Source organism: Phodopus roborovskii, unplaced genomic scaffold, assembly GCF_943737965.1.
Source record: "Phodopus roborovskii unplaced genomic scaffold, PHOROB, whole genome shotgun sequence".
Taxonomy (NCBI): domain Eukaryota; kingdom Metazoa; phylum Chordata; class Mammalia; order Rodentia; family Cricetidae; genus Phodopus; species Phodopus roborovskii.
This window is the reverse complement of record NW_026126516.1, coordinates 1,300,916-1,324,904: the sequence shown is the minus strand read 5'-3', so window position 1 is coordinate 1,324,904 and position 23,989 is coordinate 1,300,916. Positions and strand designations below refer to the sequence as shown.

The window sequence follows — 23,989 nt, the reverse complement described above, 5'->3', positions numbered from 1 at the left end:
ACAGTGGGAACATCCAACACAAAGTCAAGCTGGCAGCATCGCTGAACCTCGGGTTCACCGTCTGGGCTAAGCTGTGTAGCAAGTGAAACACAGGGTTCCCATCACCCACACGGGTTACAATGCACTGCCACCGTGCCTGGTTTTTGCACGCTTGCTGGGGGTTGGTAATTTCATTCCAGTCACATACACATTTTAAACACGATGGAGTTTAATGGAGTTCTTGCTTTCAAGAACTTATAAAAGTGAGTTGAGGAAGTAACACTTCTTAGTGAGAATGTTGACGGTGACCACCAGATACAAAACCAAAGCTGACTTCTGCAAAGAGTTTGGTACGGGGCAAATAGGAAGATTTCAAGGGAGGTGAACATTCACTACAAACAGGAGCATTCAGTGTCTGACACTCAAACTTCACAGCTTTTTGTCTCAGGAAGGCACCCACATGTTCCCATGTGTATCAGGTGCTTTGACATAAGGAATGTTCCAAATCCACGGCCGATCTGGGGAGAAAGCACATCACATCACGTTTATTTGGGTATCTACTGGCATCACAGCATTTGGTGCTCAGACCTCCAACTTGGGAAGAACATTTTTCTCAGTCAGCCCCTGATGACATCGCCTGCAGGCAATGGCTTCTGTAAAGGCTCACATGAGAACTGAAGGGGAGATGGGCATGGGGGACAGGCCAGGAGAAAGCTAGAGGAAGCCATGCAGCAAGTAAGGCATAGCACTCAGCAGATAACAGCAGCTACCTACCCTCCCCTGCCTTCGTGTGCATGTGCACACCCTTCCCTGTGCATGTGGAGTGCAGGGTCAGGGGTCAACTCTGGGCATCTTCACTGTTAGTTTTCACCTCATTTTTCAAGACAAGGTCTCATTGATTTTAGCTCACTACTGGGTGAGGCAGACTAGCCAGCAAACCCAGGAATCCCACTACTCACACCGGAGTTACAGCATTGTGCCATTATGGTCATTTTGTGTGTGTGTGTGTGATCTGAACTTAGGTCCTCAAGTTTGCATAGCAAACACTTCACCCCCTGAACAACTCTCCAGCTCTTTTCTTCTTTTAGGAGGGTGAAGAAAAGGACAGTGATGGCTGGCACAATTCTGCTCTTAGCTGTTCACATTTTACCGAGAGGCCTTGGGTCACATGCGTAGAATGTCTTCGTTATATTGTTATAATAAAGGTAATGATGGGCAAGACAAGAGCTTCTATTATAAATGACTCAAGGCCAATGTCACAGAAGCAACAGGCTGGGGTTTGTACCCTGGCAAGAATGCCTGTAAAGGCTCCAACCATAATGAGGTTATGTTCAGTAAATGGAGCTCCTCCGTTTTAACAAACACACACACACACACACACACCCTGAGGTTGACATTGCCAACACACTAGAATTATGGGTGGGCCACCATGTCACCTGATACTTATGTGGGCTCTGAGGACTCAAACCCCACGCCTCATACTTGAGTGCCCAGTGTGTTAACCATTAATACCCATGCATACTGATGTTTTAGACTAAAACTGACAATTTCAACAAACCACTCAGAGCACAATGCTATGGCGAGAGTCACACCATTGCAAAAGAAACAGGAGACAGGTAGGGTGCAGATGCGCCCCAGGTTCAAAGCAAGTCCCCATCACTGCCATGGTAAGCACTGCAGACTGTGGACTTCTAGGGCCACGGTGCTGATTGTAAACAGATTCATACCATTGTAAGGACTGCCAGGCAGTGACCCGGAGCTGCAAACTTGACTTTGGGAGTCTCTCCCTTCTCAGTAGATGTGATGGCAGCTCAGGGGACAGCCTGTGTGTGCTGAGCAAGCACTCCAGCAGCCACACACTGGAGGATCTGAAGGAGTTCTGAAGACAGCAACAAATTATCATTATATCCTTGTAGCTCTGGCCTTGAGAGCCCGGAACCAAACCCCTTTTTGTTAAGTCACCAGCTTGTTGGAACATGGCAACCCCCGTGCCTGGGGGCCAATGGCCTTGGGCCTGATTTCTCACTCTATCTGTGCCCTTGTTCTCTTCCACTGGAAACATCACCTTCTGTGCCTGTATCCCTTACGTACACATCTTTTCCATATCTTGCTCTGTGGGGTGACAACCGGCCCTGCCTCATTTCCAGGGCGGAGGGCACCTTGGTTCACTCCATGAGTAAGTTGCCGTGATGCTTGGTACGATACAGACTTGCTAACCCGCCAGTAACTTCAAGACCAGCACTGCATTTAGCTCTCTTCCCTCAGAACCAGGCAACCGCGGCCAGGCAGGGGTCTGGGAAGCTCCCTGTCGGTGGATCCCTTGCAGCTCAGCTTTATAAACAAACAGAACGCCAGCATCCTTGGGTGGATCATTTCCTAAGCTGGCTGACAGGTCTGCCACCACCTGGAGAGGCAGTTAGAAAAACAGCCACAGGGAGAAGAGGATAGCCATGCCACTACCGTATGTTTGTATCTATGACTTCCGGAAATCCGCACTGATACTCACTGGCTTGGAGGAAACCTGGTTTAAACAATCCCCCTAAATCCCCTAAAAACCTCTCAAAAGAGATTGCCCTGTAATCTTCTCACACGTGCATGCAGCATAGTTGTTTATTGCTGGCTAAGTGCCAGGGACTTTGCTAGGTGAACCTGATGTGCAAGCCTCATCAAGAGACCTTACAGCCCAAAGTGGGAGACAGTAAAGCAGGTGGCCATATGCAGTTGGCACTGTGTCTGCTGCTGGTTCCTAGCCTGGTTGGTAGAGTAAGATCTTTCTAGGCCCAGCCCAGAAAGTTCATCTTGGAGGGTCTGTGCTGGGGACCAGCAATGTGTATTTGGGTTGAATTCCAAAGCTGACCTCAAGGCAGTCTGCATTTAGGATCAAAGGCTGAAGGAATCATGTTTTTTTTTTTTTTGTTTTGTTTTTTTCTCTCTTCTCTTTCTCAAAATTCTAGAATATAATGCAGGGATACATGGCTGCTTATAGTTAGAGGAGAGAGACCAGGAAGATGAATAAGAAGGCAGGTCTGGGGGTGAGGAATGAGGATGCCTATGCCAAGATTTAACCCAGCTGGAAGGCTGGAGATGACAGCCCGCAGCTTCAGTGCCTTCGTTTTTCTACTTACTCTTCCTCTGGGTGGTTAGGTACCTCTCTGGTAACTCCAAACTTATCTGGAAAGGGAGTCTATGCTCATGTTAAAGGGGGTATGGAAGGGGAGCCCGTCTGCCTGTGTAACCTTGACCAAGCTAACCCAAGTGGATGGATTCCTTATTTAGAAAATGTGGGATGCACTAGAGTAGTCCCTAGGGGGTAATGAAAATATAATTAATTAATTTGTGTCACAAGCTTGCATCAACTCCTGGTATATCAGCGGTAAGTGCTGGCTGCTGTTGGAATCACATGATTTCCAACTCTCAGGGAGGAGAATTATCAGCGTCCTGTGTGCTGGGTAAGCTCTGACAGCATTTACAACAACCAGACAAGTCCACATAAGCCACACGGTGCCTCTGTCTGCCAGATGATTCCCTCTTAAGCCCTTTGTAGAATGGCCCTGGGTTAAGGGCCTAAAGCTGTTACTCACATGTATGCTTCCCACTCTCCACCATGCAGGGAGACTTAAGAACTCACTTGTAACTCTATCCTAGGTCTGAGTTCCCCAGCAGAAGCAGCCTGGGTTGTATGTGTGCGTGTGTGTGGGGGTGGGGGGTGGGTAAAGGATGAGCTAATGAGCTCCAGATTTCCAGTGACAGTCTATTTGAGCCAACCCAGAAAGTAAGGGGTAAATAAGGACAATCCAAGTTGACATACAAGGAAAGTCCTAAAATGAGGTCCTCTGCCTTAGCAAACTTAGCAGAAATGTAATTGTTTATATGGGCAGCATCACTGTTAACTGAACCCCCTCACCCCCCCCTCGTTCTGAGGGACCACTGATCTGGGAGTGTCTACAGCAGAGTAGAACAATGTCTGGTGGGATGAAGAACAACTCTACCTGCTGTTTATTTCAAGGGACTTGGGCCGATTTCATGGTTATTTCAATTCCCTGAGATCTCTCACCACAAACTCTTGGAAGTGGAGCTGGTAGTTAACATCCTGCCTTTTGCTTATGCTATCAAACAAATGAAGAATTCATTAAATGAGGAGACCAAAATTCTAAAGAGCTGGGCATCGTGACACATGCCTTTAATCCCAGAGGCAGGTGGATGCTGGTGAGTTTTAAGCCAGTCTGGTCTAAATAGCCAGTTCCAGGCTACATAGTGATTTAAACAAGCAAACAAACAAACGAACAAAGGGCCACTCTACAACTATGTTTCTAAATGCTCATTAAAACAAATCTTATTTCTCAAGATTTTTTTTTTTTGAAAAATAGGTCTTTAAAAATAAAACATACCAACTTTAAGTAACTATGCACACCCCCCCCTTTTAAAATGTATTTAGAAAGCACAACTGAAACAACCTTCCATCTCCCTCAGATAAGGACTTTATCAGTCTAGACTCCAGAATTTAGCAATAGTTATGACAGGTCTAGACTGAACCTATCCTGCTATTATCTGAACTCAAGGAACTATTTTGTGTTAATCGACAATGGCTCTACCGTCCAGGATAATCAACCATGGCTCTACCATCTAGTATCCATGGTTCTGACACTGCTTAGAGGATTATATGTACTCTGCATGTGTTGCATCTGAACTTGGCAGCTCAGGCCCCAAGGCCTTTTCTACTGAGTTTTTACACCTGTAGCTTATTAGCCTTGTCCCAGCCATGCACATTAATATATACACACATTCCATGCCTACGAGAGATTACATACAACTTAGCAGGCACCAATTTGACCACCTGATGTTAACAACAGCTGTAAAAGGACCAGTCAGCATCATGTACCTCCTGATGTGAGGCATCAAGGCGAACGCAGGATTCTTTGGCGAGTCTCCTTCTTGGCAAGAGTGCTACAGCCTGCATCTATGAGGAAGACATCCAGCCTAGGATGCTTCTCGTGGTTTACAAAGTCACTAGCCTATGCTCTGCAAAGTGTAAATGTCACAAAACACACACAGATGTGGGCCTGTCCCCCACTACTGGGGACTAAAATCAGGATGAATGATCGCAGCATATGACCTGGCCTTTCTGTTGCGCTCGAAGAAGTGTGAATGCATTCTGCACGGGGAAAGCATAGGCTCCATATGAAGTGCTAACCCTCATAATAACACCGTGCTTACGGAAGAAGATGCTTTCATCCTTAGGATCCTTACACTGAAATACTTAGGGGGACAAGGTATTATGTCCTCAGATTTCAAACAGATTAGAAATCCTGTGAGAAAGGATGCAAAGGGAACAAAGTACTGGCTCGCTGAACTCTGGGAGGGGAAGAGAGGGACGCCCGGACTCTCTTCTCCTCCCACTTTTCCGTGCATCTGCAATGATGTCAAAACTTGAAAGAAATACTACATATGGAGAGCCTTGTGCCCTTTTCTAAAACAGAGAGGGGATAGTGGAGCACAGGCGTGATGAAGGGGAGGGGGAGAAGGAAGGGCAAAGCGGAGGGGCGGGAGGGTCAGAGGGTAGTAACACTAAGGGTGCTTGGCAGGCCATAGGGAGAGACATTGGCGTACAAGCTTACTTAAAGTTACATACCTGTATAAATAATACAGTTTATATATAGTACATCACACACATACCTCTACAGTCACACACTCACACATGCGCGTGCACACACACACACTCACTCACACACACACACTCACACAATACACTCACACACACTCTCTCACACACACTCACACACTTTCACATACACACACATACACTCACACACACGCATGCACACACTCTCACATACACACACACTCACACACACTCTCTCACACACACACACTCTCACATACATACACACACACTCTCACATACACACACACGCATGCACACACACACTCTCACACACACACACTCTCACACACACACTCACACAATACACTCACACACACTCTCTCACACACACTCACACACTTTCACATACACACACATACACTCACACACATGCATGCACACACTCTCACATACACACACACTCACACACACTCTCACACACACACTCTCACATACACACACATACACTCACACACACACACACACTCTCACACACACACTCACACAATACACTCACACACACTCTCTCACACACACTCACACACTCTCACACACACACACATACACTCACACACACGCATGCACACACTCTCACATACACACACACTCACACACACTCTCTCACACACACACACTCTCACATACATACACACACACTCTCACATACACACACACGCATGCACACACACACTCTCACACACACACACTCTCACATACACACACATACACTCACACACACTCTCTCACACACACACTCTCTCACACACACACTCTCACACACACACACTCTCACATACACACACATACACTCACACACACACACACGCACACATGCACACACAGTTTAATTGGAGTTACCCGACACAGGGTGATAAAGTTCCCTCCAGGACTCACAGGCTAGCTAACAAAAACCCCAGTGCCAGGCAAGAGGCACCATCCACTGAGCTGCTGTCAGGAGGTCCGGAGGCCTCCAAAACAATACAGGCGATGGCTGTGAGAGAGGGGAGGGAAGGAGGGAGGGAGGGTCAGTTTTCTTTAGGGATGAGTTCCTGACAGGTTTCTTAATCCTAAGTGGTTATCCTTAAACATTAGATACATCAAGACTAACACTAACTAGACTGAGTAGTGTGTGTGTACGTGTGTGTGTGTGTGTGTGTGTGTGTGTGTGTGTGTAAAACTAGTAACTACAGAAGAGATCATGGATTTAGAGGGGCTGGGGCATGGGAAGAGTCGGAGGGATGGGAATGGTGTGAATACAGTGCGTTCATATATGAAATTCTCACAGAAAGCTACTATCACAATACACTGAGTGGTTTTGAAGCCCCTCATGCTTGTCTACTTCTTGAATGCACTATGTGTTTCCTCTTCCCACCAAGTTTGCTTCTCTTTCTTCTTTTCTTTGTTCTTTCCAGTGCTGAGGATCCAGCCCCAGGGTCTTGTATATATACTCTAACTTCGAGCCACATCTCTCGCTTTCGACATTTGTTAGGTCCAAGTGAGACAGGCTTTTCTCTAACCCTCCCACACTGTGCTTTTTAACATTGGATACAAAGAATGTCTGCTTTTTCAAATAAGGGAGTGCATAGCAGAGACGGTGTGGCGAGCTGTTCTGCATTCTCTTCAAACCCAAAGTCATCAACTGCACAAATGGAATTACCGTGTCTCAAGGGGCTGATGATTTTGTTCCCTAAGAGACTGTGGATTCCCTTTTACACACATCCTTGCCAGCCCTTGTTATTCTACACTGCTGGTGGGAATGTAAACTAGCTCAGGTATTATGGACTATACGGAAGTGTCTCAAAAAACTGAAAAACAGATCTACCATGTGACCCAGCTACACGACTCCTGGGTGATTTTCCCAAAGGATTCCAAAACACATCACAGAGACACTTGTACACCATGACACGGCGGCACTATTCACAGCAGCTCAGTTACGGGACCAACCTGGTGTGTAACCTCAGAGGAATGGGTACAGAGAATGTTACATTTCTATAAAACAGTCCAGCCTCAAACAAGAATGAGGTTATGCTGACTGCAGGAAAAGGGAATTATGTCAAGAGAATCAAGTCAGTCTCAGAAAGACAAATATGCTCTTTCATTTGGCTCCTAGGTTTTTACGTACTCACACAAAACCACTTATGTACACATGCAGGGAGAGACGAAGCAGTCTAGGGACTCAAAAGGGACTTAATGGGAGTTGGGAGGGGTGGGAAGGGGGAAGGAACAGGAGAATAAGTTCAACATAAAATACACACTTGGATGAAGACTTAAAAACCTCAATGGCTCAGTAGAAGGGTGCCTGCCCCACACATCCTGGCCCTGGGTTCTAACCCACGCTAGCATGGGAAGGAGGGAATAATTTTACAAACACCATTCCTATTAGTCAAATGGATTTGTCTAAACACACTTTTTAAGAGAATGACCTACACTCGATGAGGGTGAGGACTCACACTCGTCCGTCTCACCCAGAGTTCAAGCACTGTGCTTGTACACACTGGGCCCTCAATATTACGTAATTGTAGAGAACCGCAGACTACCACCGAAAGCAAGGCACCCTAGGACCTGAGTGTTAATTTTCATCACTCTCTCTGATCATTTTCTTTGTTCCAAGATAACATCTGGCTGAGCTTTCACAGTGGGATACTCCTGCATTAAGCTTTTTATGTGAACCTCTGATTAAAAAAAAAAAATGGAGTAAGACATTGTACGTGTTACTATGGTTCAAAAATCACTTTTAAGCACGAAGTGCTTTTGAAATGGTCTTAACAACTCATTTTCCTTTGCCTTAGTAAAACACCTCTGTATGGGCCACAGAGCTTTACAGAACATTGGTTGTATTTGGAAGGTAATATATGAATTACCGGCATTATTCTACACCCTGCTGAAGGAATGGAGAAGATAAAATAATACTGATAAAACACACTGTTCCAATTTCTTTTATATGTATCTTTCAGAGAAAAAGCCTAAGACACAAAAAGTTCAATAAAGCACTGTATAAAGCATTCTGCTTGCTGGTCAAATAAAAGAGACCTAGCTTTCTGTAGTCTAGGACATCGCCTACCACCGGTAAACTTCTGAGTTGTTAGGAGTTGTTTCTACTACAAGAAGGAAAGGGACTTGAGGACATTTTCTGGCTCTGTAATCTCTCCCATTCTTGTATGCCTACTCCTCTGGAGACAAGGACTACTCAATAGGGCATGGCTAGGGAAGGTAAGGAGCAGAGTCAGATCCCAGGAGGCAAGACCCAAAGCAACCATGCCAAGTCATTCTTCTCTAGAACCTGACTTAAAAGAGAATGAATCTGAAGAACAGAGAAAGACAGGAAAGACAGAAATATAGCACAAAGCCAGAGGCAAAAGGGACTTACCCATGAAAGCTATAGACTCAAAGGTCACTGTTCAGTAAGGACAGTGGGTGGGATCACACTAATTCACTGTCCAGTGTGCATGGGACTGCACTAAACCTTGTAATAAGGACAGCTATGATAAACCCAGCCAGCGTTACTGGACTGCTAAGCACTTGATGAACTTCATCTCAGTTAGTCTTCTCAGGAGCCCCGTAGGAGGCGCTGGCATTCCCCATTTTTCCTTCAGACACACAGGCCTAAATATCAACTGCCCAAGGTCATGCAGTAAGCTGGACAGATGGCACACAAGAAGTTATTTTGAATGGTGGAGGCTAAGGTGGCTATGTTCTGTGGAGTCCTGGTAAGATCCATGCAACCTTGCTGCTAGAATGGATGTGTAAGGCATACGGACTCTGAAAGCGCATACGGAAAGCGTGTTCCTAGACAGCTAGAGAGAGGTGATGTCACCTGCAGGCTGCAGGACGGCATGATGACAGCAGCACACAAGTCTTTGTCCCTACATATCAACACAATCTTGAGAAATGGGTCCACCAGATGGGGTGTTTTGGTTCACCAAAAGAGTCCCAAAGGGAGGTTGAGGGCAGGAAGTTTGCCAGATTCAGTTAGCTCCACTGTGGGAAGTCAGGCAGCACCGACTCCATTGAGGAATCGAACACTGTGGACTATTAATGGAGTGATGTCATTAAAAAAGTACTCTCTGTTCAGACTTAGCACGTTTGCACATTCTAACTTGGCCACTCACAGAGATACCTATTTTCTAGAGAATGTCTGTTATGACTTGTAGTAAGCGCTTGACATTTGAAATCAGAAGTGTTTCCTGATTGTACATTTCTACCACCCTGAACCCACAACAGAGATGGACATTCTTGGGGCAATAAAAGCTGCCCAGCAGCCTATGACGACGGTCACCCGGGGATGATGCCTGGCCTGGAGGAGGCTGGCCCACCGTGTAGACCAGTGGTTCTCAACCTTCCTAATACTGCGGCCCTTTTAGTCCCTCATGTTGTGGTGATTCCAACCATAGTTCGTTGCTACTTCACAACTGTAATTCTGCTACTGTTATGAATCGTAGTGCAAACATCTGATATGCAGGATATCTGATATGGGTCAGGACCCACAGGATGAGAGCCACTGCTGTGGACAGTCCCATGGCTTTCCTGTTGGGAAGTATACTTGGTCACGGCCTCTAGGAAAGTCAGAGTCCGGTGCAGCAGGTTTCAGAGTGTGGCCTGGTGACCTCTCTTGGGGTGTGTCTGTGAATCAACTTCATTTCCTAGTGACATAATGCCATCATGTTACCCTCACTTTTACACGAGTGTGTAGAGGTGACATCCCACCAGACTGAGTGACAGCAGCTGAGAGGGTTCAATAATCAGCTTCTAAGCTGCACAATAGAGACGCTTTTGAAAACATGAAGTGACAGCACCTCCCTCACTAATTTTGTCCTTTAGTTTTGGGACTGGCCACAAGACATAATACAGTGGTTTATTATTTCAACAGATTAACACATATTTAAACGTTTTCCAGGTTTGCTTCTGTTATAGCACTGAGTGGGAATGGGTTCTAAGAATGAGCGGCTTGAGAACAACGTGGCCCCAGAGAGGAGACTAAGAGCCCTCTGCAAGTCTGAACGTCTGATGGCTCCCAGGAGCCAGGCTCACATGGACACCAGGGGCACATCCCAGGTGGCTTACAACCAGTATGGTCCCTGTCCCTTCATCTGTGTCTCACCTTTATTCCCGTAGAGCTCTGGGGGAAGGTCATAGGGCACAGGAAAGGAGGCTGTTGGCCCGCAGCTGCTGGAGAAGAATTTCTGCTTCACTCGGAAGGAGTCCAGGCCCTGCAGATACACAGAGGAGGCCATGACTGAATCTAGAAGATCCCAAGAAGTACTTATCTTTACGATACCCACAAGAACATTAAGTGATTTCAGAGCTATTTTCAACACTGGCAAGGCAAGGATGCTCCATAACCCCTTCCCCCAAATTATTTTCTCCTATAAAATTAAGAGAGGCTGCGTGTAAGAATGCCGTTAAAGGCTGTGAGTTTAACGAGGCACACGGAGGAAACAAGATGAACAGTAATGAATGTGAGCCCGTCTCTACCAAGTGCCGCTCACACACAGTTGTCAGGGTTCTCTGGATGAAAACATCCCAGAATACTTTCAATATTGCTATAGTAACAGGCTGCCTGCTCTGGAGTAAGAAGCAGAAGCATATACATATGCTTTTGCATATAATCAAAGTGTGTCAACATAATAAGATAGGAATACAAAAGGGAAAACTCTTCAAGCCCTACCAAAATGGAAGGTTCATTCTGAGAACACTAGAAGAGTTTGTCTCCACCTGATGAAGGGGGCTTCTCCTTCCCAGCTTCTGTGCACACAGCTTCGTCTTTCTCACAGGCCTGTGCAGTGTGGGTGCCTGACACATTAGAGCCGCCTCTCAGGAGACCCCTGGGTCATCCTGCTTTTTTCTTCCACTGTCCCTTACTCCTACTGTCTACCAACCCAAACACATCCATATATGCACGGCAAACAGTGTTAATGTTCTAGAAGGTGCCTAAAGAACAATGGCAGGCTCTCAGGACCCAGCTGCAGGGAGGGGTAGTCACAGACACTGTGTGGGAAGGCGTGGCAGTCACACAGTGGCTTCAGACATTCTTGAGTTCTGGCCTTTGCTCTGGGCATCCACTAAGCCACGTGAATGGCTGATATAAACATTCATCGGGCCAGCCTCTTTAAACATAAAGCTAGAGCTGTATCCACCAGAACATGGGACACATGTCCCAGAACACATGTTAACATACATTAAGCTCTGCTCCAAAGCCTGTCCCTTGACCCTTGCCCTTTTCTTGGAAGTTCCCTTCCTCTATGGGGTCCCAAGATCCTGGATAAGCTAATAATCCTTTGTCCTCAAGGAACTTGGGAACTTTTGGTTATGAGACTGTCTAGGTCCTTTCTTTCTGATGTGAGCCTCACTTGGCGTCCCTGTTGGCAAACATTAGTGGCTCTTCCCTTCTGGGTTAGGCATGGTACCAGGCTCTGGGTATACGTCAATCAACAGACATCATCATTCCTGTCCTTTCGGAATGCACAGTGTGGAGGAGAGGTGCTTAACATATACACTTGTGTAGAAGTCTACAGGACTGCAGAGCTGTAGAGAAGGGTCTTGGAGTACTCTAGGAGGAAGTGACCTGCTCTACATTTAGTGGCGATGGACAGCGGATGCCTCCCTCTAAAGGTGGTACTGTGATCTAACTGGAAGATGAGTAAGGTTTGCAGTAAGGAAAGAATAAGGAAGAGTAAGGAAAGAATAACATTGTGGGCATGGGGACAGCAGCCAGAGGCCCAGAGTGGCTAAGGCCTGCCATGTCCTTGGAACTAAGAAAGATGATCAGTGTTGACATTATCTCAATTTCTTCATTTGTCAAAGGAGGTGGCCATTCTTCATGTTCATGTTTGTGCTAGTTTGGTTTCTATTTCCTATAAAGACCAGGTAACTTTGGTAAGAAAGGGTTTATTTCACCCAATAGCTTACAGCTCATCATGAGGTGAGTCAGGACAGGAATTCAAGGCAGGAACTGAAGTAGAGACCATGAGTGAACACTGCTCACTGACTTGTTTCCGGTGGCTTCTTACCCTGTTTTCTTATACACCCCAGGACCACTTGCCTAAGGGTTGCATCACCCACAGTGGGCTGGGCCCTACCTCATCAATCATTAACTAAGATGATGCCAACTCAGGCTACACTGTGGAGGCTTTTTCTCAATTGAGGTTCCTCTTCCCAGATGACTCTAGCTTGTGTCAGGGAGACAAGCAGCCATCCTGTGCAATGTTTCAACCTTCAGCCTCCAGGACAAGTCCCGCTGCACGGTCGGTCGGTATGCAAGAAATACTGAGCTGCAGGCATGAGATTAAAGTGTCTGTCCTGTCTGCTTTACTGGCTTCTGCATGAACAGCAGCTGTGGTAACACATGGTTAAGTGTGGCTGGATGCAGCCTGGTGGTAGAGAACTTTCCTAACATTCACAGTGCCCTGGGTTCAATCGCCAGCGCCACAAGAAGACAAAACCGTAAGGGTCAGTAGGCAGGTATGAGTATAGTGGTGGCAGAGATGCTGACTGACAGTGAGAGGCAGTGTGTGACACAGGCCTGGCAGAAACGTGTGACACAGGCCTGGCAGAAACGCTCCACAACAAAGGGGAACGACTCACTTCTGAGGTAGGCTAAGGAGAGGCTTTGTAGAAAATAGTGTCTTAGCTGGATTTTGCAGACTTGGTGTAATTCTGACAAACAGCAATGGCAGAAAAGCATACCAGGGGAGAGAGTAATACAGACTAGGGTAGGTTGGAAAAGCTTGGGAGGAGGCACATTTCAGGGTGCTGAGTGTAGGAATGTACGTGTGTGTGTGTGTACGTGTGTGTGTGTGTGTGTGTGTGTGTGTGTGTGTGTGTGTGTACTCCTCTACATGAGCAGAGATGTGGCCATCTATGCTTTGTACCAAGCCAGGTAATGTTATCTTGTTATTAGTGACTCAGGCATGAGTCAACCTGGAGGTGTTGGGGGAGATGGAGATGTCTTGTTGCTGGGAGCCCTCATGTCCATCAACTGGAGATGTTGGAACACTGAAGATGTTTGCTTTGAAGCAAAGAGCTTACCATATATACTTATCTTGTTACTTATACTTGTTTGAGCTGACTGCCCATGACTCACACCTCACAGTAGCTCAGAGGTCCAGTTAGAGTCTGACTTTTTCATCAACCGATACTAAGGAGCTGCCTAGGGTCTGAAGGAGACACCTCATTGGCGAGGCAACTGGAAGAGCTTGGGTAGTAGGCTGGACTGGAGATTGCTCAGCCAGGTGATCAGGAGTTCTCCCAAAAGAAGCAGGAAGTGGACATCGTGAGGGGAGGCAGTATCAGAACTGCATTAGAATAACACAGGGCCCTGGAAGGAGTGCGTCTAACTGTGATACTAAGGGTGTGCTCTGTGACAGTGATGGCTTGCACAGTTGTCCACAGTCCCCCTGTCTTTGGGATTTGTGGTCCTATGCTCTTTCTACCAAGCAAGTACTTGATGATCTCCTATTTGCCACCGAGAACCAGAACAATGGAAGACCTTGTAACTGTAAGAGTCTTTAGCTCCTAGACTCATCATCTTCGACAGCCATGAAGCCATGGGAGAGTCTTTATGGCCTTAACACAGTCTTGATGCCCTACATATTCCCAGCCTGGCTTCCCTCTTATGATGTCTGACCTCAGGCACAAGGGTGTTTGAACCATCCATGTCTGACAAGAACCAATACGCTTTTTTCTTGAATGCCATTTCTGATCCAAATTCTAGGGTATTAAAGAAAAGAAAAAGTACCACTTTTCCCTTCAATCTACATGTCAAATTATTTGAGGCTGTCTTCTAATTATCATTATTTATATATCACAGTGGTATTGCTTGGCATTTTACAAAACAGAGGAAGGCACCCTCCCAGGCACAGATACTTAAGACAGTTACGACAATGCATTTATAAAACACCAGGTGAGAGGGTGGACATGAATCACACGACAAATTGCTGCCTCCCCCCCCCAACTAGGAGAGTGAATGCACTAGTTATTGCCAGGATCATTTAGGCTCAGCCGCTTGATTCAATCAGAAAGAAGTCTGCTTAGCTTGCAGTCGAAGATGTGGTTTATTTTGTTACCAACTTTGGTGTAAAGCTATATGATGTAATGTTTTGTTTTTTGTTTGTTTTTTAGACAGGGTCTCACTGTGTAGTCCTGGCTGACCTGGGATTTTTACGTAGACCCGGTTGGCCTTGAATGCACAGAGACCTAAGGTACTGGGTTTTCCTGGGTGTACCTGGGACAGCAGTTGAGTTTGCCAGAAGGAGCCAGAAGGAGTAAGCCTACTTTAACAGATGGGCCAGTTGGTAAGGAAGGACAGAAAGGTGGTGGCCTGTCTTCCTCGGATGCTTGCAGCTAGGGCTTGGGGAAAGCTCACAGAGTGGGCATACCAACAGGGCTTTGGAGAATGGGGGCTGTCTGTGAGGAGTAGCTTCGGGATGAAGTGAGGTGTTGGTGCAACATTATGGGGGGGGGCATCAAGACTGATCTGGCTGGAAGCCTAGAGGACTAGCCTCTGCTCTCAACTCTGTAGTTTGTGCTGTTCCCATCTCCAGCAGCAGCCTGGGGAACAACCAGGATTGTTTCAAACCCTTCGCAGGTTCAGGCTTTTAATTCTCATGTGACTCTATAAATTTGCTACTAGTTAGTCCCCATAATAGGACAGGCTTATCTGAGTAAATGACTGGATTAGTGTAGTCCAGGTGACAAACTGGGCCTCATTCTGATATTATTGTCAGTCCTCTCTCCATGTGTCATTTTGGCTCCCTAGATCTAGGTCCCTCAGTCTTCCACCTTGGTGCACTGGAGAGTTCTTTTCTTGGTTCTTGGGCATTTCTCCAATGCATTTCCCTAGTGTGTCTCCTCCACATGATTTCAGTGGGAGTAATTGGTGTGGTAGAACTTAAAAGGTTATGAGAAATGCTACATGGAGCCCTTGCCCAGCTGGCCTCCTGGGAAACTGTGGGAGCCCAAGCAATGGCTGGGCAGAAGCAGGTGGGCAGGGCTAGTGTGCGGAGAGGCAATGTATAGGGCGCAGGCACAGCACTTGTAAATTTCATTAGATCTTCCAGCCAACCAGTCTTAGCAGAGTCTATCAGTAAGATCATCATTGGCAATTGGTATGTGCCATCTTTGAGAACAGCAGCAGCAGCAGCAGCAGCAGCAACAACAATAATTTAACCACCACTACCAACAACAATAATTTAACCACCACCAACAGCAGCAATAACAATAATTTAACCAAAACAGAGAAGGGAGAAAGTAGACTTGATGATGGAGGTCAAGGCTTTCTGGTTTTATTCGTTTTGTTTGTTTGTTTTTAATCCTGACTGTGGAAAAAGGGGGAACCCATTGGCTCAGAAGAGGCTGGGATGGTTGGTTTTCTGTTCTGTCAAGGGAAGAAACACGTTATCTTCATCTAGACCAGCGGTTCCCAACTTTTCTAATGCTAGGACCCTTTAATATGGTTCCTCAACCACACAATTATTTTATTGCTACTCCATATCTGTAATTTTGCTACTGTTAGGAATTGTCGTGTAAATATCTGACATTTGACACCTATGAAAGGATCATTTGACCCCCCCCCAACAAGGGGTTATGACCCACAGGTTAAGAACAGCTGTTCTAGATCAATTTTAAAGTTTCTAATGAGGTTGGAAAGATGGTTCAGTAGATAAGAGCATTGACTCCTCTTTCAGAGGACCCGGGTTCAATTCCCTGCACCCAGATGGCAGCTCACAACTCTGTAACTCCAGTTCCAGGGGACCTGACACCCTCACACACATGTACAAGCAAGCAAAACACCAATGCACATGGAATAAAATAAATAAGTTTAAAGTTACCAATGGCATTTTTACTGCACATAAAGCATGCTGGCTCTCCACCCACTGCATTTTTGGGGTCCTAGGAGTGCTGATTCACATGGCCAGTTATTGACTGCTGAATGACAGACCTTGTCAAGCTGTGGGAAAGTGGAGAACCTCTAGATATAGTCTCTGCCTGTTGGATGCTACATGTTCCTGTAGGTAATGCTGGTCTCAAGTCAGCATGCAGGATGCAACGACAGCTCACTGGTGAAGGACAAAAGTAGAACCTTTGGTGCTGATGACTCAGAAACCTGGGCCATGTCTCTGGAGCTCTGCCCAGGAGGTACACAGGAGACTGATGGGGAAGGTGGATCTGGCTGGTGTCCAGCCAGCAGGCAGACTGTCGGACTCTGGATGAGATGAGTGAGGTGTGTGTGTCTCACTAGCACCATGGGGGACACTAAGATGTAACTTCTGACCTCATTTCACAACAGCTGTGGTCTTGTCAGTGAACTCTGTAAAGTTAGTATCAACACAGAAATCCTTAAGGCATTCATGAGATGAGTACACAGGGATTGATACCATATTGCAGTTTGCATTGATAATTGTTATTGCTGAAGTTGTGGACATACATACTTTGGTGTGTGTGTGTGTGTGTGTGTGTGTGTGTGTGTGTGACTTCAATAGGACTGCTCGCTTCAGGTGAGCTCTCCCACAGTTCAAACTGCTGACAACACACTTGGTGGTGACTGAAGTACACACTAGGCTTAGTGCCACTACACTAAGCCTAGTCTCCACAGACACTGCTGCCCATGCTGCTCAGGGAAGAGTGCCAACTCCAGGGACTTGAAAGGTATCAACATCAACTAGTGGCCGTTTTCTCAGAGCCCCCACAAGCTCACAGCCTAGCATGGGAGTGATGGCATCGACGATCCCAAGCATGGGATACGCAAGGGGCCCAGAGTCCCAGGAGCTGTGGGATGCAGAGAGAAGAGCGTCTACAGGGCACTACAGCACTAGAGCTAGTGCTGGAGGCATAACGCTGCCTTCTGATATGGATTAGGCCTGGCTAGAGGGGAAAGCCTACAAAGAGCCATGGGTTCTGCATGGTGGGAACTAGTGCCAGGAGGGCCTGGAGACATGGATCAGAAGTGAAGAGCACTGCTGTTCTTCCAGGGGACCTGTTTGATTTCCAGCAACCACATGAAGACTTACAACCATCTGCAATTCCAGTTCCAGGGTAACTGACACCCTCTCCTGGCCTCCATGAGCACCATGCAAACACGCGGTGCACAGACATGCATTCAGGCAAACACGCATACACGTAAAATAACAAAGTAACTAAATGAATAAAAGTGCCAGCAATGAGAGGGAAGGGGTGTGGCTTGGGCAGTCAGGAGTCATGGCCTGGAGGAAGAAAGGAGGTCTGCTAAGGAGACAGCACCAGCAGGCTTGTGGCCAATGAAACCATCTGGTGGCAGGGTGAAGCGAAGCTCGCAGATGGCCTCTGGGACCCTTAGGGAAGGAAGCAGAGGCTGTACACAGCTGGCATTCCCTGGCCACGGTGGCCACAGGGGTGACCAGAGGTGACATTAACGAGCAGCCCTGGGTAGTTAGGAATGACAAGAACCAGTGATTAAAAGATATGGAGAGGGAGTTGCCATGGGTATCTCTCATTCTTCAAAGCAGGGAAGTGGGGTGACCAGTAACAGTAGTTCATTAGCAATCAGACCGTCTGGCTAGTGTCCTTTAAATGATTAAGCTGATTTTGATGACATTTGCAAATGCCACATATCCTCAAGTACCTTCTGAATAATGTACGTGGTAATCTATAATTTAAAAATTATGTTTTATAAGATTCAGAGGCTCAGACAACTGGCTTGTGACGCAGATTTGTCTTTCCACTGTCCAGGTGGGACACAGTCCACCCCAGCAAGTCCTGCCCGGCAACCCTACATCAGGAGTCCAGTCTGCTAGACCATGCCACATCCTCACCCTGCAGTCCCAGCACACAGAAAACAGCATTTTTCCTTGACTATAATGTCTTATTTCTCTACAAGCGTGTGCCCCAAACTGGGTTGAGCACTTGCTTCTCAAGGACTAAACTGAAGAACCTCCTCACAAAGCCTTTCCCAGGCCCCTAGCAGAGCCCACGCTCCCCAGCGGCCAGGACTCCTATCTGGAAATGTCCCTGAGCACCCACCTTATCATGTGCTGTGTGTACCGTGTGTATCTATGTATCTCAATGCACCCTGGAGATTCCTGAGAACGAGGGCCATAGCCTATTCTCACTCTTCCCCAGGGGCCCCCACAGGGGAAGCCTCAGGAGTTTGTGGACCTGAGCAGCTCCGGGCCACTGACTGTTCAGCTCTGAGCTTGCAATGTGCTTAGAGGAGGGACCTGAGCAGTTCGGCAGCAACCCTCTCTTTTAAAGATGGTGGATAATTCCTGAGCTTGTGTGATAGCTGGCTTCCCTCAAAGTCAACGCCATGGCCAGCATTTCTGCTGTCTTTTCAGAAGCTTCCCATAACAGCGGGTTACACAGGAGCTCTGATTCAGTCCCTTCCTCTATTAAGAAACCAAACACCCATATCCCATAAGCCTACAAGGCCCATGGCAGCTGTTTGGTGAGGCACTCTGGGAATCCATCTCTGGAGATAGGCCCACTACTGGGGGCTGCGCCAGGAGAGCCTGGATGTAGAAGGTACTCCAGAAGTCCAAGAGCAGAAAGTCAAGCAGAGTGGCCTCCACCGAGTAGGAGCCCACTATGGCAGCAACCAGAGAGAGCTACACAGAGTTGGGCTGGCTCCTTCTTACCCCCAAGTCTGAATTACCAGTAATACCTTTGATCCCACGGCTTGCTTCGGCATCTTTTTGCCTGCCTCCTTTTGTGAGATTAACCTTATTTTATAGAATGTAAGGAAAGAACACTAAAGCCCCTGGATTTCAGCTTACTCAGGCTGCATGCCCCCCTCATGGTTTGACCCTCAGCTCATACCTGGGACATGTATCTTACTGACTACACACAGAGTGTCTGACTATGACCATGAACTCCCTGAGAATGCAAGGTCAAAACACTTCTGTGTAGTCCTCGCAATGTCTCCCTGTGACTTTGTGCCCCGCCATTTATGGCTCACTGAAGGATACAGATAACTAATTGGATGAGAGGGTGCTGGGACAGGGCTGTGGCTGGCTAGTCCTTACCCACTCCATAAAGGAAGCCACTGCTAAGTACTGTCCTAGGCTCTAGAGATACGCCAATAAACTGCCAGAGATCTGCGACCTTCTTAGTATTATTTTTCCCCTCAAAAATACCTTTTATTTGATGCGTGTAAGAACAGCAAAAACAGTGAATTAGATTAGTCCACACATGGAAAGGCCATGGGAACAGCACCTTGTTCACATGATTAGAGTAGTCTCAAAGTTCAAGTAACTACGTTTCCTTTCTTTCCCTGTTATTCTCTTCCTCCTGCTTATCCCCCATTCTTCTGCTTTCCAGACATACACAAACAATAAGAACAACAAAAACAGAACATGTATAAACAGCTATAGACCTTCTGTTAATCTTTCCCCGGCCAGGGCTGTAATGCTTCAATAACTGTGCTCATGGTTTGGAAAGCTAAGGTCAATGTCAAGCTCACCTGTAGTCAGTATGTGAGATATACCGTCATCGTGCCTGGGACCTAGCTCCACAAGGGGCGGCATCCATCTTTTATGTTTGCTAGACAGTCGTCATAAATAATGCAGTATGTATTCTTACCTCAAATGTGCTATATGTGCCTTGCCTTGTTCTTAATAAGGTCAATTTGGGGCTTTTAAATGGTTATTCCCATTTTTTCCTCTATGGCCTTCATCTAAAATACAGGAAAAGAGTGTCTGCATTGAGGGGGGCCTGGAGGGCATGGGTGACATTTCCCATGGTCTGGGGTCATCTCAGAGCAGACTTTACAAATGCCAACATTTGATAAAAGTAAAAGATAGAGGTAACAGACAGAAGACAGTGGCCTCAGGGCTGGACCCCACTCTAGCTGTGGGACCTCAGGAGTATCACATTCTTGTCCTTCAACAAGGTCACCATCTACCTTTCCAGGCTGTGACACTGTAATCTAGCTGTACACAGCAAGCAGATGCTTGCTCTGTAAGAAACAGAAGGAGCTGAAACCTCAGGAGAGCAGCTTAGGGTGGGCCAGTTAGTCACACCCTGAAAGCCCCTGGGGTGGAGAAGGACGGGTAAGGGGGGCGGGGAGAGGGGAGAGCTGCTCCCCAGAGCATGGGAGACGGAGGAGAGAGAGTCCTGCTGGGCATGCTACGAGAGTGCTATGCAGTGCCCTGTAAGAGTGAGTCCATCGCTGCCCATGCGCTGCCTGAAGTCTGCGGCCCAGCTAATGGTACCCTTTAGCTAGACCTAGTCCAGCCAGAGCATCTCACGATGGAACTATCCTAAAACTTCAGCAAGCGGTAAAAAAGAGGAGATGGTGGGTGGCATTAGCCATCTCCCTGTGTAGGCAACCCTGACCCCTGACTGTCTCCCATGATCAGGAGTGTACTCTGTGTGTGTGTGTGTGTGTGTGTGTGTGTGTGTGTGTGTGTGTGTGTGTGGTGTCCTGGGGCCTCTGGAACTTAGAGGAATGAATCTCTGGAAGTATGCTTCTATTGTAGTGAAACATGGCATAGGCCACCTGGTCCCCACAGGCACAGCAGACACTTCATCTGGCGTTTGGCTATGGAGTCTGTTAGCTATTTCAAAGCTGCCGAGGGGCTGATGTACTGGACATCTTGAGAGACCGCTTCCAACATGGTGCATTTCTGGGTGCTCACTGTCAAATGTGTCCTCAGCCAAACCCAGAACTCTTTACTGCCCAGCTTTGCTACTGCCGATTCCTTTCCAGGTGTGATGTCTCCCTGTACTAAACCCTCGCCACCTCTCACCTCCCTACCACCCGCCTCCAAAGTCCTGTACTTGGCTGGGCTACTCCTTTGATAACTTGTCATTTCCCACTGTAGAAGCCTTTGCGTCATACATTACAGTAGTTTTTTAAATATGGTTATTAACCTCACCTTTGAATCTCTAGCCTGGTACATCCCAAGTTAAAAGCATGGGTTTTGGATTAAAATCCGGGTCCCACTACCAGGTGACGTTGGGCCTGCACTGTGACTAGTGGGAGAGAACACAGAAGTCCCATTCATAGCACGTGTGACCAAGTGGGTATGTGAGACTTACGAATGCAGACGGGAGGAAAAGGACTCCAAGCTCGTAGGAGCGTATCATCAGCTGGGTGCCATTCTTCTCCAACGCCCCCCAGGCAGCCTTGGACAGATTCGCACTGTGGACACAAAGACACAGAAGAGGCTGTCTCAGTGTGGGTCAGATGTACACAGCTGTGAGAGCACTGGTCAAAAAATACATAGCCGCAATCACACAGACACATACACGCAACACACAAATCCACACAGACACACAATTACAAATAATGAAAATAAATTCTAAAAAGCAAAAACCTTTCAAAGAAAAACTGTTAATAGTACCATATACATTTAGCTACTTTCCGTCTTTCTGGGGGGAGGGACAACTAAAGCTAATTGCTACTTTCGCTGAAGGTAATGCTGAAGAAGAAATGACACTAAATGCTAAATGTATTTGAAAACGCTATAGGGAAACCTTTTCTTTTGTAAGATATATATAATCTCCCCATACAAAAATGAGGTTCCATAAGAACCATAGACTATATAACAAAAACTTCAGTGGCCAGGAAGGGGAAATTTTATGTTGTTGGTCAGAAGGGTCCACAATACCTCCCAAAATATAGGCTATTGCTACTGCCCTTGGTCACCTCCCAGAAATTAAGATTCTGTTGCTGAAGACACTACACACTTAAGTCGCAGGACTCAGAGGGATCCTGTTGGCTCTGACCTGGAAGCCCCCTCTTGAAGGCCAGCACCTACCAGCACTTAAGAGTGTCTGAGGGTGCTCTGCAAGTTGCCAAGCGAAAAGCAGTCAACAGCCCTACCCAGCTCTAAATCCTGAGAACTTCTTACACATTTTCAAAAGGAATAAATGACAGGAGTTGAAGAGACATGAAGAGATGAACGCTTACAGAGATAGAAATGGTTTTTATTTTGACTTGGTCACTGTACATTGTATACAGTATTCTCCATAAATGTGTGCATGTCTAGGAAAATGGCTCTGCTAATTAGTAAGAGTAGACCTACTGCATTGCCTTAAAAAAAAAAATCACCTAGGTTTGCCCAAATTCTATTTCTCTGTAAAGATGAATATTAGGAGCTGGGTGTGATGGTACAAGTGTGCAATCACAGAGCTCTAGGTGGAGGTGGGCAGATTAGGAGTCCAAGGCCAGCCTGGGCTACGTAAGACCCTGCCTCAAAGAACATTACAGACCTACCTGCCTTCTCAAGCAGCTGGACCACATTGGATATAGGGAACCTTTCTACGATGCCAAGGTCACAGAGACGCATGACACAGATAGAAAGCCAGGTATCACTTTAGGAGAACATGTTCTTAGAAAGACAGCTGGCCTTTAGGTTCCTCACCTGTCAGTGACCAATGGCATGGTCCCTGTGCTAAGGCAAATGTCTAATGGTAAAATCAACCAGCAGGCTCAGGGAGAGGCTGTCTTCTCAAAGTTTTTCTCACTTCCTGGTTCTCCACCTTCTGGGTAACTCCCTTGAATGTCAACAACATGATACCCAAGCCAAACATGCCCCCGGGAGGGTTCTCAGTCTTCCCCGTTAACTGTGTTCCCTCAGATCTCCTTGGGTGGAGGGCTTATCCACACGAGGATAAATGGAGATCATGGGGACACTCTCGCAGATGGCTTCCTCCTACCCTGCTTTTGTATTTGCCTTCTAGCAGAATTCCAAGAATCTGCAGCCTTCAAAATTCTACCCTGAACACCGGGAGTCTTGAAAGACACCCGTAGGTTGTCTGGGTGACAAATCAACATTTCTTGAAATGTCATCTTTAATAATTTCTTCTGTTATGAGTAATGCTTTGAATCCCTGGCACCCAGGCAGCCATGGAAGACTGGGATATATTTCCAAACTCTCAGGCTGTCTGCTCTGGGTGTGGGCGGTAGAGAAGCCAACAGTGTCTTCTACAGGGCAAAATGACACCCTGAGGCTCATGCAAAGTTCTTGTGTTCCTGGACCTTCAAAGGCATTCCAGCTGCTCTTTTGCACACAGACCCACTCACTGTCCACCACCTCCATCTGTCAGCTTCCTCCCGCCTCCCTCTGCACCCAGCAGCCTTCTTCAGTGCAAGGTGCATGCATTTCCTTGCTTTCGCTTGAGCATTAAAAAGGGAAGGGTCACTTCGTTCTCTGAGGGACATGATTCTTTCCACCATGGGAGGGTATGCAGAGAAGCAAGCTATCTGAAACCTTGGAGAAGACTCGATCTCATCGCTACCTGTTACCTGACGCTCCAGCCTCCGGGACTGGAATGGGAGAAATACATTCTGCTGATAAAAGCCACACATAGTACTTACACAGCAGCCAGAACTGATCAACACACCAAGTCAACATTGCTAATGTGACCAAGGGTAGTATCTACAAGGAGCAT

At 46.9% G+C, this 23,989-nt stretch overlaps 1 protein-coding gene across 1 annotated transcript in view; it reads right to left on the bottom strand.

The window, feature by feature from the left end:
* Positions 1-229: 229 nt before the first annotated feature.
* Positions 230-23,989, bottom strand: part of Tdp1 (tyrosyl-DNA phosphodiesterase 1) — a 73,294-nt gene continuing 49,534 nt past the window's right edge. Inside the window, exons 14-16 of the mRNA XM_051196453.1 lie at positions 21,632-21,734; positions 10,719-10,827; positions 230-497 (exon numbers count right to left, since the gene is read on the bottom strand). Of these exons, the coding sequence (XP_051052410.1) occupies positions 424-497; positions 10,719-10,827; positions 21,632-21,734 (286 nt within the window). The 3' untranslated portion in view covers positions 230-423. The remainder of the gene's footprint in view (positions 498-10,718; positions 10,828-21,631; positions 21,735-23,989) is intronic.